Genomic DNA, 16,276 nt, shown 5'->3' with positions numbered 1-16,276 from the left:
TTGTCCTTGTGTCTTATGTCCTAAATTGGGCACAAGCCTATGCTTGAATCAGCTGTTGGTGAAGAGAATAGAATTATTGAAGAGTTTACTCCTGTAAGTTATCTTCATTCCTGCATTTTTTTTTTTTTTAAGATTTTATTTATTTGACAGAGATCACAAGTAGGCAGAGAGGCAGGCAGAGAGGAGGAAGCAGTCTCCCTGCTAAGCAGAGCAGAGAGCCTGATGCGGGGCTCGATTCCAGGACCCCAAGATCATGACCTGAGCCGAAGACAGAGGCTTAACCCACTGAGCCACCGAGGTGCCCCCATTCCTGGATTTTGTTTGCTCATCTTACTCATTTAAAAGAAGGGCCGGTGACCCTGCTGCTCTTCTTAGTAGAACCTCTCTTAAAGATACTCAGTAGCTGTCTCCTGAAAGAAGAGCTGGCTGTACTAGCCTATTTTTTCCCCACTTCTTATTGGTTACCCTGACTTCCTGTGTACCTGCTGCTCAGCTGCTTCCTTTGGGAGGCATTCTCTTTGCTCCTACCTGACCCACCCTCCCTAAAGGCAGGTCTTCCATGAGGCTCTTTGTGGCTTTCCTTTTTTATTTTGAGGCTGCCTTCCACATCCTGATTTAATTGTAGTTGACACACAGTGTTACATTGGTTTCAGGTATACAACACTGATCCGACAAGTCCACATGTTATGCTCACAAGTGTAGCTGTCACCATGCAGTACCATTGCCGGTATTCCCTCTGCTGCATCTTTTATTCCCATGATTCTCTTGACCTTTGTGTTGTACATCTTTCTAGTCCTGATACATCTTTCTAGTCCTGATTGCTTCTAAACACTCAGGCCTGCTAGACTTCCCAAAGTTTTTACATACATGACCCCTCCTATTAGCAGAGACATCATTTCCTCCTGCCCTGACCCTTTTATCAGGCTCTTAGCTCCTGAAGACTGCATTAGTTTCCTCTTCTGCTTCCATTCCCTCCCCTGCACCAAAATAATTTTAAAATCTACCTTCTGTGCTAGTGTTTGCAACATTCCCTTACTTCCTTCTGGCTCTATCTCACCAACCACTGGTAAATGGCTTTGCCCATTGCTTGGTGCCTACATTGTTCATTTCGGTCATATCAGCTTCTAGTCTGAAAATTGGCAACTTGAGCCCAATTCTTCCGCCAAACACCTATAACTCTTGGTTCAACATGAAGTGGGGTTAGGAAGTCAAAGAAGACAGGAAAGATGGAACTGGATTCAGGCATCTGTGTTCTATTGTCTTTAGACTGCTTTCCAGCTTCTGCTTGTGGAAACAAAGCATTTGCAAGAATTCTAAACAAAGGCTTTATTTCTAAAGCTAAGGAATCCCAAGAGCAAATCCCATGAGGGCCTGGGGAGTGGAAGGACTGATGAAGTACAAGGACAAGACAGACCTCATGCTCAGTCCATAAAGCTAGGTTTTGCTTAAAGGCAATCTAGTTTCTTGTGTTCCTGGAAGTAACGAGTCATGGTGGGCAGCTCCAGGCTCATAGGCAACACTCCTAACACTGAAGACTCAAGGCTGTTTTTTATCCCTGTAATCAGTCACCTTGGCCTTCATCTGTGAATCAAGAGAACTACCTCATTATTTGACCCTCTGGCATGAAGTCAGAGTAGCGCTGACGGCCCTCCATGGACAAGTATTGAGAACTAGGGCAAATGGATTCGAGTTTGAGAAATAAAAGTTACCACTTCAGAGAGTAGGACTGAAAAACCTTCAGTCAGGAAAGGGGGCTCAAGACCATAGCTAAAGTATTCTGGTAGAATACTGTTTTCTAATGCTGTGCATACAGTTAAGGTGAATAATGAAAATAATTATGAGCTGAGGAATGAGACACAAAGCACAAAGTCTGTTGACACAGTCTTTAGGGCAGTTTCATATGAAAAAGACTAATTAATAGATTGAGTGAGAACTCTCTAGTCCTATTCTTTTATAGGGGGCTTATGAGCTGGAGAACAGGATGCTGACAGACTATTCACTTTTGCCCGAGTAAACATGGATTTGTTTGGGAGAAGCTACCATATACATGATTACCCAATACATTGTTTTCACTGGGTGGTTTTAATTGAAGACTGGACACATTATAATCTGGTGTTAACTGCAAGGTTTTCTATAGGATCATTCCAGCCTAAGCTGGCCCATTAGGGTCTTTAAGGCTCAAAAAAGATGGCCAGTGCCTCTTCCTTCTAAATGAGATAAAGAGTTTAATTCTGAATTTTAAGAAAAGTTAAACTTCAGATAATTTCCCTTGGGGAACCTACCGAACCTTACAGGTTAGCTGGCTGTAAATGAGAAGGAATGAATTCAGAAAGAACACAACGTCATTCACTTCATTCACACACTTAGCATATGCAACTTTAATCAACCAAAAGAAAAAGTCCCAAATGTACAAGTGGAAAAAATCAAATTGTTGACACAGGCTTAACTAATATCAGCTACTTTTATGTACAGCTGTATAAGTTCAAAAAAGCTATCCTATATGTATATACAAAAGTTGTTTATACACAAGTCTGTACATAGGGTCTATACATTTATTTCCTCAGAACCCTTAGGTGCCACCTCTTGGTGAAGACACCAACACTTCATTCACATATCTTACAAAAAAAGACTACTTCCAGGATTGACAACAATGTGCATCCTGTATTCAGACCATGTAGGCTCCATTCGATTGGTTAAGATCCTTCCCTCAATGCAGACCACACCAGGTGCCTGGGCTTCCCTAAATAGCTTCACAGAGTGCTCCAAAGTAAAACTCCATAAACCAACCCGCAATGAGGAAGCAGAGTCCTAATCAAGGTGCCATCAAGGTGCCACCATAGGTCCAGGCACAGGTGAGTCTGCCTGCCCTGTTCATTGACGATACTCCAATTCATCTACACTGATGACTTTGGCAGGCATGGAGGGCAGGGGCTGCTGTAGCACATCTGAGCCAAACCATTTGGCGAGGCCCACGGGGGAGCTGCTCCTCTGGCTGGGGCGATGCTCTAGCTGGGAGTGCACGTGGGGCAGGCCTGACCTGGTGGGCACATTCTGAGGGGTCGTCTGAACGCTGACAGCTGCTGCCTGGGAACCAGAGCCTGGAGGATGAAGAACTATGGGGATAAGAAAGAAGGTTATCATTCAGAGCATGTAAGGGAACATAGTTCTGTATCAGGCCTTGCCTCACTCAAATCCTTAAAAATGCCAGAAGACAGCACCTTGGAAAGCAGAACTATTCAGAAGCCGTCATAAATGACATGACCACTACTGCCCATAACAAGCAGCCTTATCACAGAAGTACTAACCTTAGCTAGTGAGAGGGCATTTGCTCTGGAGAGTCTCCATGCTAAACCTGTCAGCCTCCTCTCTTTAAGAGGCAGAGGACCAAAAAAAGGCCAAAGCATAGTCTGTTCTCTCACTGTCTATGGGAATAGGAGTTCCAAATCCCACAGAGGTTGGTTTACTTCATCCTATTCTCTGGTTATCCCCTTATCCTACTCTTGCTAGGATAAGTTAAAGAATGAATCACATAATTCATCCCCTCACTGGAAACTGGTCCAAAAGCTTGAAGCCTATTCAGGCCATCCCCAGCTGCCCTGGCCCAAAGCTGAGCCTACCTGAGCGCTGTAGCTGCTGCTGCATCATTGCCAGATGCAGAGGTGTCCCAGGGCGAGGGTTCAGGAGAGGGTGACTAGCTGCAGGTAAAGGGTAAAAGGGCTGACCCAAGATTGGGCCAGATAATCCCTGTAAATGAGTCAGGTCCATCCCAGGAGGAAGTACACCTGTTGGGCAGGGGCAGAAAAAAAAAACTGGTAAGACGTAATGTGCCTGGAAGTTTTCAAGCTTTGCTGAAGTACAAGTTGAACAGTGAGCAATGCTTAAGCTAGCTTCTTCATTTTTCAGTAGACTAAGGGATAGTTTGGATTGGACCCACTACCCACCAGTTAGATGGAAAAATCTACCAACGTTTTTCTAGGGATTAAAAAAAAAAAAACCTCAAAACTGTAATACTTCATCAGTTCTGGCAACTGCTGTCATGCAAGGTCAGAAACTCACCAGCTTGGAGCAAACTTGGAAGATGCTGTGGATGTACTCCCTGGGCCAGCATCCTTTGGACCAACCCTGGGTGAAGCTGGTGAGCAGGCCGCACGATCGGGACATGGGGGACAAGGGGAACTTGGTGGACAGGGCGGAGAAAAGGTGTTCCTGGAACTGGGGATGCCAAGGTAGGTGTTTTTCTCCCAGTTGCTTTAGGTCGATAATCTTGCTCTTTGGTGTAACGGTTAGTCTGAGACAGTGGGGTAGAACATGAAGACCGCTGCAACGTTGAAAGTTTGGGATTTGTAGTGGGAGAAGAGTCCCGATCAGCACTGGACACAGTGTTCGATGACAGCAAGTTCTCTGTAAGGACCCAGAGAATATTTTGGTATTGGCAAACTTCACCCAAACGTGGCCTTCCCAACGATCCAGCAAATCTCATTTCTTAGGTTTACAGTCCTTAATTGATCCCCTCAACAGATTTAGAGGACTGTATCATAAAAACCATCATTTTTGCCTCATGAGTAGGCCTAGTCAAGGTAACAGGAGTAGTTAGGAACAGAGCTGGAACTACACCCCAGGACTGCTAGTCTCCAATTACCTTGCTGGAACAGAGTTTATTTTTCTTATAATCCTCCCAAACCCAGGAACAGCTATGGGCAAGTGAAGCTGGGTTGAGGTCTGGCTGGCTCAACCAGACAGGCACCTTGCTCAGCCTGCCCATATGGCTGTGGTTCAGATCTGTGTGGGAACTAGTACTAGTTAAGTGCTTGGGATTAACATGCTTTTTTTTTTAGCCTAAGGGGGAAATCAAATGAAAGTAAAATTATACAAATCCATCACAACAGAAGTCTAGTGAAGGAATCTGAACTGCCTTTTAGTAGAACCAATAGGATTTCCTTTTTCCCAGAAGCTTTCTCACAGGCAAAAAGCTTTCAAACCAATACTGTAGACTTGTGTAAACCTAACTAATTAGATTCTATTTCACCACATCCTTGACAGTCCCAACTGTGCAACATTTTCTTTATACCCCCTTTTTTTTTTTAAGATTTTATTTATTTAGTGAGCAAGTGAAAGAGCGTTGCACACAATCAATCAGCGGGAGAGGCACAATCTCAAGCAGACTTTGAGCTGAGCACACAGCTGGGGCTCCATCTCATGACCCTCAGGGCATGACCTGAGCCAGAATCAAGAGTCAGATGGTTAGCCGACTAAACCACTCAGGCACCCTTTCTACATACTTCTAAAAGGCTCTCCATACCTTATGCTTCACCCATTCCTGGATTATATTGGACACTTAGTCTCCATAGACTAGAGAGAACACTTCAGAAGTAAAATGGGTTGTACCACATTAATCTGCCAAATAAATGTACTAATAATTCAACTTTGAAGCCTCAATAGCATTCGAAACTAGGGGCACCTGGGTGGCTCAGGTCATGATCCTAGAATCCCAGGATGGAGCCCTGCATCCAGCTCCCTACTCAGCAGGGAGTCTGCTTCTTCCTTTGCTCCTCCCACAAGTTCATGCTCTCTCTCTCTCAAATAAATAAAGATCTTAAAAAATGATTCTAAATGAATACTCACTCTTCCTCATACTAGCACTCATACCACTATTAGGTTGGTCAGAATTTCAGATGCCTAAGCAATTGTGAACTGGTACAGTGCTTTTCCCCACTGTCAGACACCGAACTATGGTCCAAAGCAGGCAGGGGTTTTGTGTAGGGATTTGCTGAGAATCAGACCAGCTGGTGAGCACTCAACCCTGTGCTCCATCACATACTTTCTTGGGCAGTACATACTCAAGAGCTCTGCATTACCTTCACTGGCCTTCTGAGTGTCGTCTTTACTGTCACCAAGAGCTGCTTTTCCAGATGCTGGCTCCTCCTTGCTTTTCTCTTTGCTCTCATACATTTTACGAATCACTGAGGTAGGGGTGAAGGAAGGAGAAAGCTGCAGAGAAAAACAGTATTAGCGTGTTCTCTAAATGTCTTTCCTAATCAAGCCAGGCTTAACTGGTCAAGCTGCTCAACAAGCTGAAGAGCCAGTCCCCTTATTAGCTACTCATGGCAGAGACCAACTCCAACCTTCTGGTGTCTAGCTGCTGGAGGAAGAGAAACAGGATGGACCAGACAGGTGGTACCCCAAGTGCACCATCCCTTGCTCACATCGCATTTTCATCAAAACCTAGATTTAGCTCTAGCACAAACGTAGTTAAAGCACGGAGCTTCAACCTATCCACCTGTCTGTGTCTGTGGTGATAGAGGCCTAACTATGGTAGCCCAGCTTCAACCATCTCCCTTGCCTGGGATTAGGCTGAGAACAGGGAAGTACATGGCCAGAAGTATACCCTAGAGCAAGAGCTTTACCAGCTGGGGAAGTTCAAAGACAACCTCAAAACCTAAATTTTTCTCTACTCTTAACATATCGCGTCTTAACTTGGCTACCAGAAAATTCACAGTTGTGTTAACAGTCTCCTCACCCTTTAGGATTCACCTTTTGGGTTCATTTGTTCCCATCTCTTCAATATCCATTTTAACTTTGATCATTTTATTGTGCATGTGCCTTTTCTCATTAACTCTAACTCCTTGATGGCAGGGGACAGGGCATGAATTATGAACAGAGAACCCCTTCTAGACCCTGTCTTCAGAGTTCTTGTGCAAAGACCCACTTGGGGTCCAGAAGCAGAGTAACAGTTTTTCCCCTTCTCTATCAGCTTTGATGGTGATAGAAGTTTCTGGGGGATAAAAGAAAAGCTAATATATGAATGAGTCAGTTGTAAAACTAGATTTAACAACACAAATAAGCAAACTCCTTTGTCCTAGCTTTAATTCATATCACAGACCTGAATCTGTGAAGTCCCCAACTTGTTTCACTGGATTCCCCATGATCCAACCCATTCACTCCATCCATCTCACCTATCTTTCACCCTATCATCCTCTACTCCCTACTCCAACTGTTCATTTGTTTGAACGTATTGTATCATTTGGTATGTTTTAGTCCATACTCCTCCATCTGCTGTAACATACCTTCCCCAATGTAGGGGCTTCACTAGAACCCTAAGAGTTAAGACTGCATCCTGAAAGGGGAAGATCAAATAAATAAGCAGGTATGACAGACTAGTAAGCCTGTTATTCCTATGAAGGCACTTAAGGATATTTTGGGGTACACAGTGATACTATATAAGCACAATCAAATGGAGAAGCCTTCACGTCATTTACAAAAGCAGAGGTCACTGACCATGCTTGTGATGGAGGCAGCAGGGGCAGGGGAAGAGGAATTCCCTCGGTGCACGGGTGCTGGTGACTTGGTCACTCGCTGTTGCCTGTGAACAAACCAAGTATCAGTATGAGCTTCAAGCTGCTTGAACTCCAAATCCTAAAACCAAAGAATACTCAAGACCAGCAGGACTTGGATATCCCATTTCCCTCATCCATTTCAACTTTCTAAGCATTTATTAAGTGCCTAACATATGCAAAACCACATGCTAAGTTCTGAAGGAAGACAAAAGATTAAACATGGTTCTGGGCCTTGCAAGAATTCTTCTTGTCTAGTGGGGAGCCACTAACGAGGGCAAACTAAGGCACGTAGATATTAGATAACAGTAAAGTGAAATGGAATATGAAGTAGATAAGGAGTGACACAATACTCCTACTGGAAAGACTCTGGGAAAGCATCTCTGGGAAGGAGCTGCATTAAACTGAGTGTGATCAATGAGAAAGCTGTAACATGGAGAACAACAATTCAAGCAAAAGGGTCGGGTACAAGGCCTTGGGAATGTAGGGTTATCCAGGACTGGTGTATAGTTTATTTGTAGGTTATGTCAGTGGGGCAGCTTATGAGTGAGTCTTCATTCTGTGGGCCAGGCTGTGCTCCTGAGAGTAGGGAGCAATACTGACGAGCACAAGGCCTGGTGTAGAACTGCTGCTATGTAAGACACTGCTTCAAATCAGAGCACAAAGAGTTTCAGCTATCTCAAGACCCAGGAACATGCAGCATCCCCCATTACTCCTGGTCCACAGACAAGGCTGATCCCAGGCCTCCCAAAGTTTAAAAGAAGAGACTTCCCTTTACTCCCATTCTACTCATTCTCCCTTCACTTGGAGAAAACAGGAAACAACTGATGAAGATATACAAAGGCTGAGAGAAGAATGAATTATATGAGCTCCTTGGCTAATGAGAGTTTCACTCACTTCAGCTATCAGACCTTGTACCATGAGGGCCAAAGCCTTAGTGATTCTGGGAGTTCCTGAATCATAAACAGAGAAGACTCCTAAACCCATGGCTTCTTTCCAGTCTGTACCAGGTAAGACGCACTGCTGCCACACTGTGAATCTGAGCGTGACAATGAGGGAGAAACAGATCGGTAGTACTCTGGAGTGATCGGGGGAAAACCCCAAGTCTGGTAGTTCTGCACACCTATCATTTATTCCTTCTGATGAACATACTTGAGCATCCGCTATGTGCTAGACACTGGGCTGACGTGTGGGAGATACAGCAATAAACGAAACAGACAAAAAAAAAAATCTCTGGCCTCATTACATTCTTTTGGTTGTAGGGTAAAGGGGTTACTATGGGGAGAAAGATAGACAAAAACAAAAACAACTCAGAAGGTGGTAAGTACAATAAAAAAAATAAAGTCTGTTGGGGGACACAAGTGTATACAGGGTGTTCAGGGAGGGCCTGAGAGACATTTGACATTTGATTCGAACAACATGAAGGCTCTGTGGACAATGACTTAGGTCTACTTATTAGTTTTGAGGAACTTGCATTTAAAAAAAAAAAAAATCTAAGTTTCTGTATCTGTAAAATGCAGTTATTTATACCATCTCCCTCACAGGGTTGTTACCAAAAGCACATAAAGTTCTGGATATCAAAAGTGCTTTCAAGGTCAATAAATCAAGTCAATGAGTTAATGAGAAACTACGTTACAGAGAGAAATACAGTGAGGGGCTCAGCAGACCAGTCCTGAGCTCTCTGTTTAGGCTGAGGGCTACTATGTATAGATAGAGTACTTATGTAAGAATACAGGGTGCTTACTGGTTTCAATGTTTTCTGGAAGTGTCAACATATAAAACCAGCTGAAGCAAGACAACGAGACACTGATACGACAATTTTAAGAATCACATAAAAATATAAGTACCTTTTTTTTTTTTTAAAGATTTTATTTATTTATTTGACAGTCAGAGATCACAAGTAGGCAGAGAGGCAGGCAGAGAATGAGAGAGGGAAGCGGGTTCCCCGCGGAGCAGAGAGACCGATGTGGGGCTTGATCCCAGGACTCTGGGATCATGACCTGAGCCGAAGGCAGAGGCTTAACCCACTGGGCCACCCGGGCGCCCCAAAATATAAGTACTTTTTCACTACCAAATATGCTGTATGGGCAGGACCTAACGTTCAGGGATAAAAATATTGGTGATAAAACTGAAAAAATTAAAGTGGTATTTACCTTTTTAAAAGTTTATTTGTTTATTTTTTTTTAAGTAATCTGTACACCCAACGTAGGGCGCTTACTTATAACTTGGAAATCAAGAGTTTGCAAGCTCTTCTGACTGAGCCAGCCAGGCACCCTGGTATTTACGTTTAAAGGCTGGATGGAATCTGAGAGAGGGAAGAGGTATTACCAGGAGAAGACACATAGTGAGCTTCTGGGTAGCAGCTAACAAAGGAGTCTATCTTGTAATAAGCTACACATTTGTTTAGTGCAGTTTTCTGTTTTATTTTATAACAAAAAAGAATGGTATTGCTGCCCCTTTTCCCTAATTTATTGTTCATACTGCTACTTATTGCAATTATTGGAAGAAACAGGAGGAGACTAAAATCAGTAATCACTTGTTTATAGATTTGGTCAACAAACCCATTACCTCTGACCAACAAATAATGGATCAGCAAACCTGTATCAAAGGACAGTTTGGTAACTCAACAAGGACTCTGTAGGGGAGGAAGCTAGGGGGAGTTTTACTTTTCATCATCTTGTAACAACAAGTAAGAGCTATGCCCACTAACTACATTTGTAAAAATGATTCCTTTAAATCAAGAATATAAAATTGTGTAGAATGAAAAGCCTATGCCCCTGCAGAATTCTATCATTTCACTTCCTCTACAGCATATCTGGAGATGGAATTCTCACCATATATTGTACAAACCTATCAGTGTGTACCACAGAATTTCACTGTGGATAACTAATTGCTTATCTGTGGAAAAGTGATTTGCAAATTCCCACAAGGGTAGGATTAGTTAGTAAACTTACCTGTTTCTGAATCCATCTCTGGTTCTGTCCACCTGTGGTTTGCCAAAACCAGGCTGGTAGAAGTTGGCTGCCTGCACTGCAAGGTCATGTGGCAGGGCCAGCCCCTCCAAAGCTGCCTGTTGCAATTCTAGCTGGCTCATCTGCTGAACAAGGTGTAGAGGAAGATCAGCAGAAAAATGAGGATAATCCATGTACTTTCTATGGAGGCTCTCTTCACTTTCAGAAAGGTATGTTTAAGCAGCAGCTGAAAGGGGGCACTGCAAACCTGACTAAACTGTGCTGCCATCCTCTGAACAGGACTTTATTTTTTATTTTTTTAAGATTTATTTATTTGATAGAGATCACAAGTAGGTAGAGAGGAGGCAGAGAGAGGGGGAAGCAGGCTCCCCACTGAGCAGAGAGCCCAACGTGGGGCTTCATCCCAGGACCCTGAGATCATGACCTGAGCCGAAGGCAGAGGCTTAACCCACTGAGCCACCCAGGCACCCCTGAACAGGATTTTAATGAAGTATGACTATAATTGTTCACCAATCTTCTAGCCTTTACTGAGCTCAAATTGTAGTTCAAAACCACTTCTAGGCATTGCAACGATTCTCCATCCCACAGTCAATAATAAGGTTGAAAAGCAAGCAAGTAACTTAGAGAAAAAGCTCAGACAGACCTGGGCCGTGACGGGGCTCATGGGCTTGCGCATGCCTTGGAATGGATCTCCGAGTAGCTGCTGTGGTCCTGGTGTGAAACCTGATGGGAGAGTTGTGTACCAGTGTCAAGAGAGCACACAGCCACGAGAGAAGTATCAGCACGACTGCACATGGCTGCTTGTTTAACGCCATCTTTTTCAGGCAATGTGCTGGTCATGTCCCTGTTCTTCTATGCCTCCACACTGGGCTATGTGGACCCTAATCAGAGCACTTAATGACCCAAACTGCTGGTATATTCATCTACTCCACTAAGCTGTCAGCTTTGTCCCTTTCAGAGCTGAGACCTCTACCTGAGAAAGAAGTGCTTTTCTAGTCAGTGATTTGGCTCATTATCACTGAACCAGCTGGTAAGTAGAGTCCAGGGCTTTGAGGCTTATACTCTTTCTATTCTATCTAACTAACTGGGGAAGAATAGGACAAAAACTTACTCTCAAGGTATGACTGGCAGCAGCCTGAAGTGGTCCAGGGTGACAGAACACTGAGATTTTGTGCAACACTCATGTTAAGACAGCTTTTAGCCACAAGACCTCACAGTTGATTATGTACCAACTTCATTAAGTTGGTGGAGAGCCACTACCCCTGACTTCTACTCTAACAAGGAAAAATCAAATTAACTTCTTTGAATTCCCAAAATAAGGAATAAGACTAAAAAGCTGGATCCAATTTATACAATTTTGATCAGTTTTAAGAGAAAGAACTATGAGTGTATTTATCTAGAAGGGCAGCCAGATAAATTATCTTCTAATTTTGTGCCTCACTATCTCCCTCAAAAGGCATAATAAATTCACTTATTTCTTTGTAAACTCTTCAGGGATGCCCATGAAGAAGACTTTGCAAGTTCTAGGGAACAAGTATAACCTTTGTGGGAGGCTGGGGGAGAATGGGCAGACATCTATGCACAAAGGATTTACCAATTGGTGATGGTATTCTAGGACGAAGGTAGTCTGCCGAGGCTGCTCGTGTCTGAAACACCTGTGACAAGGGAGGAGAGGGTGCTCTTTGCCCCAGTAAAGATGTTGTAGGCTCCAAACTCCCCATAAGGCCACTCAGAAGATTGGAAGAAGCAGGTCTCTGAACTGGCGGACCCAGAAGTTCCTAGGGCAAAAAAAGTCATCCTTGTGAACAAACCTCATTCTTCTTCCTAGTCTGAGGCTGTGAATTATGGATTAACTTTTGGAAGCCAACGATGAATCTCCCTCATGCTCCACTGAAGGACTTGGCACGTGTACATGCAACACATTTCTGTCACTGTGCAGCTAGCAACATTTGCTTTAAATTAGTGCACAAATATAGGTGTTAGATACTTCCAATTTCCATAGAAATTGCAAACCTGTAAGCTGGAAATCAAGGGCTTACTTTGTCATTTTCAACCACCTCCCCACCCAGCAATGAGATTAAAAGCAACACAGAACTATGTCAGGTAGCAACACTGTATCCTTGATTGCCAGGCCACATGGATCCTTCTCTAAGGCCCAAAGCTGGACCACTACACAAAACCGGTTCAAGGGACTAGTGTTCAGGACTTCTTATCTTGGTATAAGATGGTGAAGTACCTGCAGGATGTTCTTAGGGACAGGCTGGCCTGGAATCTCAGCAGGGGACATCAAATGGCTTTCAAGGTTTCGCTAAAAAAGTCAAAGGAAAACTGGTTTTAACCTTCTTACACACTTAACTTACATGTTCATTGGGGACCACAAGAAAGCATTAAAAACTCCCCAGGGAGTTAGCACTTAAGCAGAATGACATCTAAGGCACAGAAAACTAACTTAGATCCACTTGCTCATTACATAGTCCCAAAGATCTGGAAATGGAAAGAATCTTCACATGTACATGCAAAGTCCACTCAGAGACTCTCAGATGGTGTTTCCTCCCTGTGGAAACCCTAGTGCATTTCACTGTTTCTAACACTGACCAAAAGAAGGGAGAAAGAATATGGTGTAATACAGGAGCACTTTGTAAGAAGCCGTAATTTATAGATTTTAATTTTCAAGGCAACCTTTGCTACCCAGTATCTTTGAAACAAGATTTATAGATCACAGATCAGTAGTTTTAAAAAACCTAGTAAACAACATGAAAGTTTGGCTGGAATTGTTATATTTCAGAGTTTCACATTTCAGGAAATTTTAGATTTATTTTTAAACGAGCTGTTTCAAAATGGCTCTCATATACAGGGTAAAATTCAGACCCTCCACTCTTTGTTCTTTCAGTGAAGCAGCAGTTATCCCACTGACATCATCACCTGCACTTCAGGACATTCTTGTGCCCATTTAGCTTTGCCTGAAGTGCTTTCTCTGGTACAGCTTCCCTCTACTAGGTGAAGCTGCAGAGGTGTGACAAGAGCCCAAAGATAGCCCAGTCTTTTATTGTTGGTTTTAGAATTGGGACTGCCTTCCACCCCCCACCGCCCCCCAAGGAGGCTCTGTATCTAGCGTGGAGCCCAACTCCGGGCCTGAACCCAGGACTCTGAGATCAAGAGGCAGATGCTCAAACAACTGAGCCATTCAGGTATCCCTAACTGTAGATGCTTTTAGTAAGAGATCTCGAGAGTCATTTAATTCCATCTAACAAAAATGGGCAACTTTACACTACACGTGTGGCTTACTATATTTGGAAGACAGAGCCTCTATATTCAGTTTGAAATGGAGTTTAGATTGAAGCTAAAAGATGGCGGCAGATCAGTAGTAGTACACATCACATATACAGCCATAGTAATTGAAGCCTTGATTTTGGAATAGACCATAACTTGACAACATGCAAATTAAGCAATATTTTGAGATAATACCTGGTGTGCTTATTATATTACTTTCCTTGTTGCTTTCTTTCCTAGGTTAGTGCTACTTTTTGTGTAGCAACTTGAATTATATTATCCATCCCTTTACACAGGTGTCTGAAGCTTCCGCCCTTGTCCAGATATATTTCTGAGCACCGAAACCTCAACATCAAACCAGTTACCCTCATACAACACAGGGCCAACTACATCAATATCAAGCCCTAGCCTCATATCTGAAACAAAATGTTTAAAACATCAGGTAAACTACTGAATACCCCTGTTCCCACTTTTTAACTCATTCACACTAAAAGAAGCTACTTACAAGACTGGGTGCTTATACATAGCTTGGGTCCAATCACTAAGACCCAAATGAACAGGAAGAAAGGACAGTTTGCAATCTTTTAATCTAGTCCTCATTCGAAAAGATGTATATCTAATAATTCAACTCTTAAGCAATTTATTATGACAGCGGTTTAGGAGAAACATTCCCCTATAATTGGCATGGTGTGGTCAGATTCAAAGAAATAAGTCTGCCTGACTGAGATGCCTCCTTTCAGAGGTAGAGTCAGTCCTGGCGATAAGGCGAGGAATAACGGCACCTCTGTTGGAATCTACTGCCAGCTTCTGGTCAGATAAAACAACACCAGTTTCCTTCCCTTGGTACAAGGCATAGTGAATCATGAAAAACTACTGATATCATGACCAACTTGTAGTTCCTAGAAAGATGTCAGGAGAAAACAAGAGGCAAAATACAATTAAATAAATTTGCTGCAACTGAGCAACAAGAAGAAATCTATGTTTATGTTTTTATTATTCAGGTTTGTCTGGCATCCTGTATCCCCTTTATTATCAAGGGACAGCAATACTAACACACAGGTCATGGCGGAGAGCCACCACTAATGTGTTATGACAAAGACCAGTATGCGCTACGCACCTGCATTTATTGACCTACAGTCACGACACGCACAACCCAAATTCGTGCCTCAAAATGTTTTTACGAGTCACAGCTTTTTCTATTTAGTAAGTTGACAGAATGCAATGGTCTTGAAAAATCCATCTTGGACATTTTACAAATGATACGTACAACAGCTAACTGCCTAATCAAGAAAGCAGGTAATTCCAGGTATACAGGGGTGATTAAAATATGTGAAAAGAAAAGACTCTACTATAAAAACGTGATGAGATATTTTGGCTTAAGTAGCTGAATAAACAAAAAAACCTCTGGAGTGCATCCAAAAAATATTTTTTCCAACCCCCCCCCCTTTCTTTTTTAGTGGTCACTTAAAGTTATATCCAAATCTTTTAATCATTACACTGTCACCCATAAAACATAGAGATTAGCCACAAGCCTTCTTTTTCTAGTAACAAATAGCACAGTGATAATTAAAGAACACACAAAAGCATCAAGGACCAAATGACTATTAAAGAACTTCCAACTTACTCAGAATACCATTTTTTAAGTCCATTTATTATAGTGGGAAATGGAATAGAAAGGGAAAAGCAGAAAAGGCTGGGGTTTGTGCCAAATACTTACGCTGACTTTGGGCTGAGAAGGCAAAGTCCCACTTGCCTTCATGGTGCTCACTAGTTTGTTGAATGCAGTCATATCTCCATCTTTCTTGAGCTGTCGATTACTAGTTACAGCATTCAGGGTCTCCTCTAAGTGTTCTGCCATGAAGGGAGTCGAATTCTTCACTGGCTGGTCAACCTTCAAGCCTTTGAGCCCCGCTTCTACCTCTTCCACTGACAGCACAACTCCTGAATGCGCTGAAAGATTCAGAAAATCCAGATCAAGCCAAGCCAAGGTATATGTGTTGGGAATGCTCTTTGGCAACCATGATGGTCAATGTGAAAATAATAATTTATTTCACAGTTGAACTGAGGTCAGAAAAGGTTGATACCAAAAACAAACAAACTGAAGACTTAAAATCATGGTTGCTCAGTGGAAATAAGGCCATAATTCTGTACTTAGGAAGACAGCATAAAACTAAGGTCTATGTTGAGGGTGCATAACCTAAGCAAGAACATGGCAGACTGAGGCAAAGGTGTAAGAAGCTGCCAACGTATCCCCAGGAGGACTACAGCATTAACGGGAGTATAATGATCAAGCTCCAGGTGAGGAGGAGGACTTGGAGGAAAAGCCCATGAACCACTAACTAATAGCTTCTCAAGAAGGTGGTACTGTTTGATAAAAATTTTGAAATACATTAAATAAAAACCACTCGCTATTTGACTTTTGATGAAACAGCAGTATGTTAGAACCAAGTAAGTGCCCTAAGACTGAGATCCACACTTTTTCAATGCGTAAAGGAGACTCTAATAAACACTTACAGCTCTCCTTAAGTTTTTCTTTATTTGCAGAAAGACTGGAAAGAAGAGGTTTTAAATCCACTTTGGCTTTCTGTAGCATTTCTAAAATATCCACTTTATTTTCAGCATGGTCTTCCAGTGGGATAGGAGCAAAATAATTCCCCGAGTTCTGCCCAGGAGAGAGGATGGCTTGTTCCAGACCTAATATTG

General features: G+C 42.7%; 1 protein-coding gene across 9 annotated transcripts in view; it reads right to left on the bottom strand.

Moving 5' to 3' along the window:
- Positions 1–2,349: 2,349 nt before the first annotated feature.
- EIF4ENIF1 (eukaryotic translation initiation factor 4E nuclear import factor 1) overlaps positions 2,350–16,276 on the bottom strand; it is a 44,852-nt gene continuing 30,925 nt past the window's right edge. For 5 of the 9 annotated variants that reach the window (XM_032309975.1, XM_032309973.1, XM_032309974.1 and 2 more), the window contains exons 9-19: positions 16,088–16,267; positions 15,291–15,523; positions 12,540–12,611; positions 11,898–12,081; positions 10,947–11,026; positions 10,286–10,428; positions 7,276–7,360; positions 5,856–5,988; positions 4,057–4,401; positions 3,618–3,782; positions 2,350–3,113 (exon numbers count right to left, since the gene is read on the bottom strand). In XM_032309975.1, the coding sequence (XP_032165866.1) occupies positions 2,872–3,113; positions 3,618–3,782; positions 4,057–4,401; positions 5,856–5,988; positions 7,276–7,360; positions 10,286–10,428; positions 10,947–11,026; positions 11,898–12,081; positions 12,540–12,611; positions 15,291–15,523; positions 16,088–16,267 (1,862 nt within the window). In that variant the 3' untranslated portion in view covers positions 2,350–2,871. The remainder of the gene's footprint in view (positions 3,114–3,617; positions 3,783–4,056; positions 4,402–5,855; positions 5,989–7,275; positions 7,361–10,285; positions 10,429–10,946; positions 11,027–11,897; positions 12,082–12,539; positions 12,612–15,290; positions 15,524–16,087; positions 16,268–16,276) is intronic. The other 4 variants (XM_032309978.1, XM_032309982.1, XM_032309979.1 and 1 more) reach the window with 4 other exon arrangements.

Source organism: Mustela erminea, chromosome 13, assembly GCF_009829155.1.
Source record: "Mustela erminea isolate mMusErm1 chromosome 13, mMusErm1.Pri, whole genome shotgun sequence".
NCBI lineage: Eukaryota > Metazoa > Chordata > Mammalia > Carnivora > Mustelidae > Mustela > Mustela erminea.
Note: the sequence above shows the minus strand (reverse complement) of the source record. Positions and strands in the feature narration are given on the sequence as shown.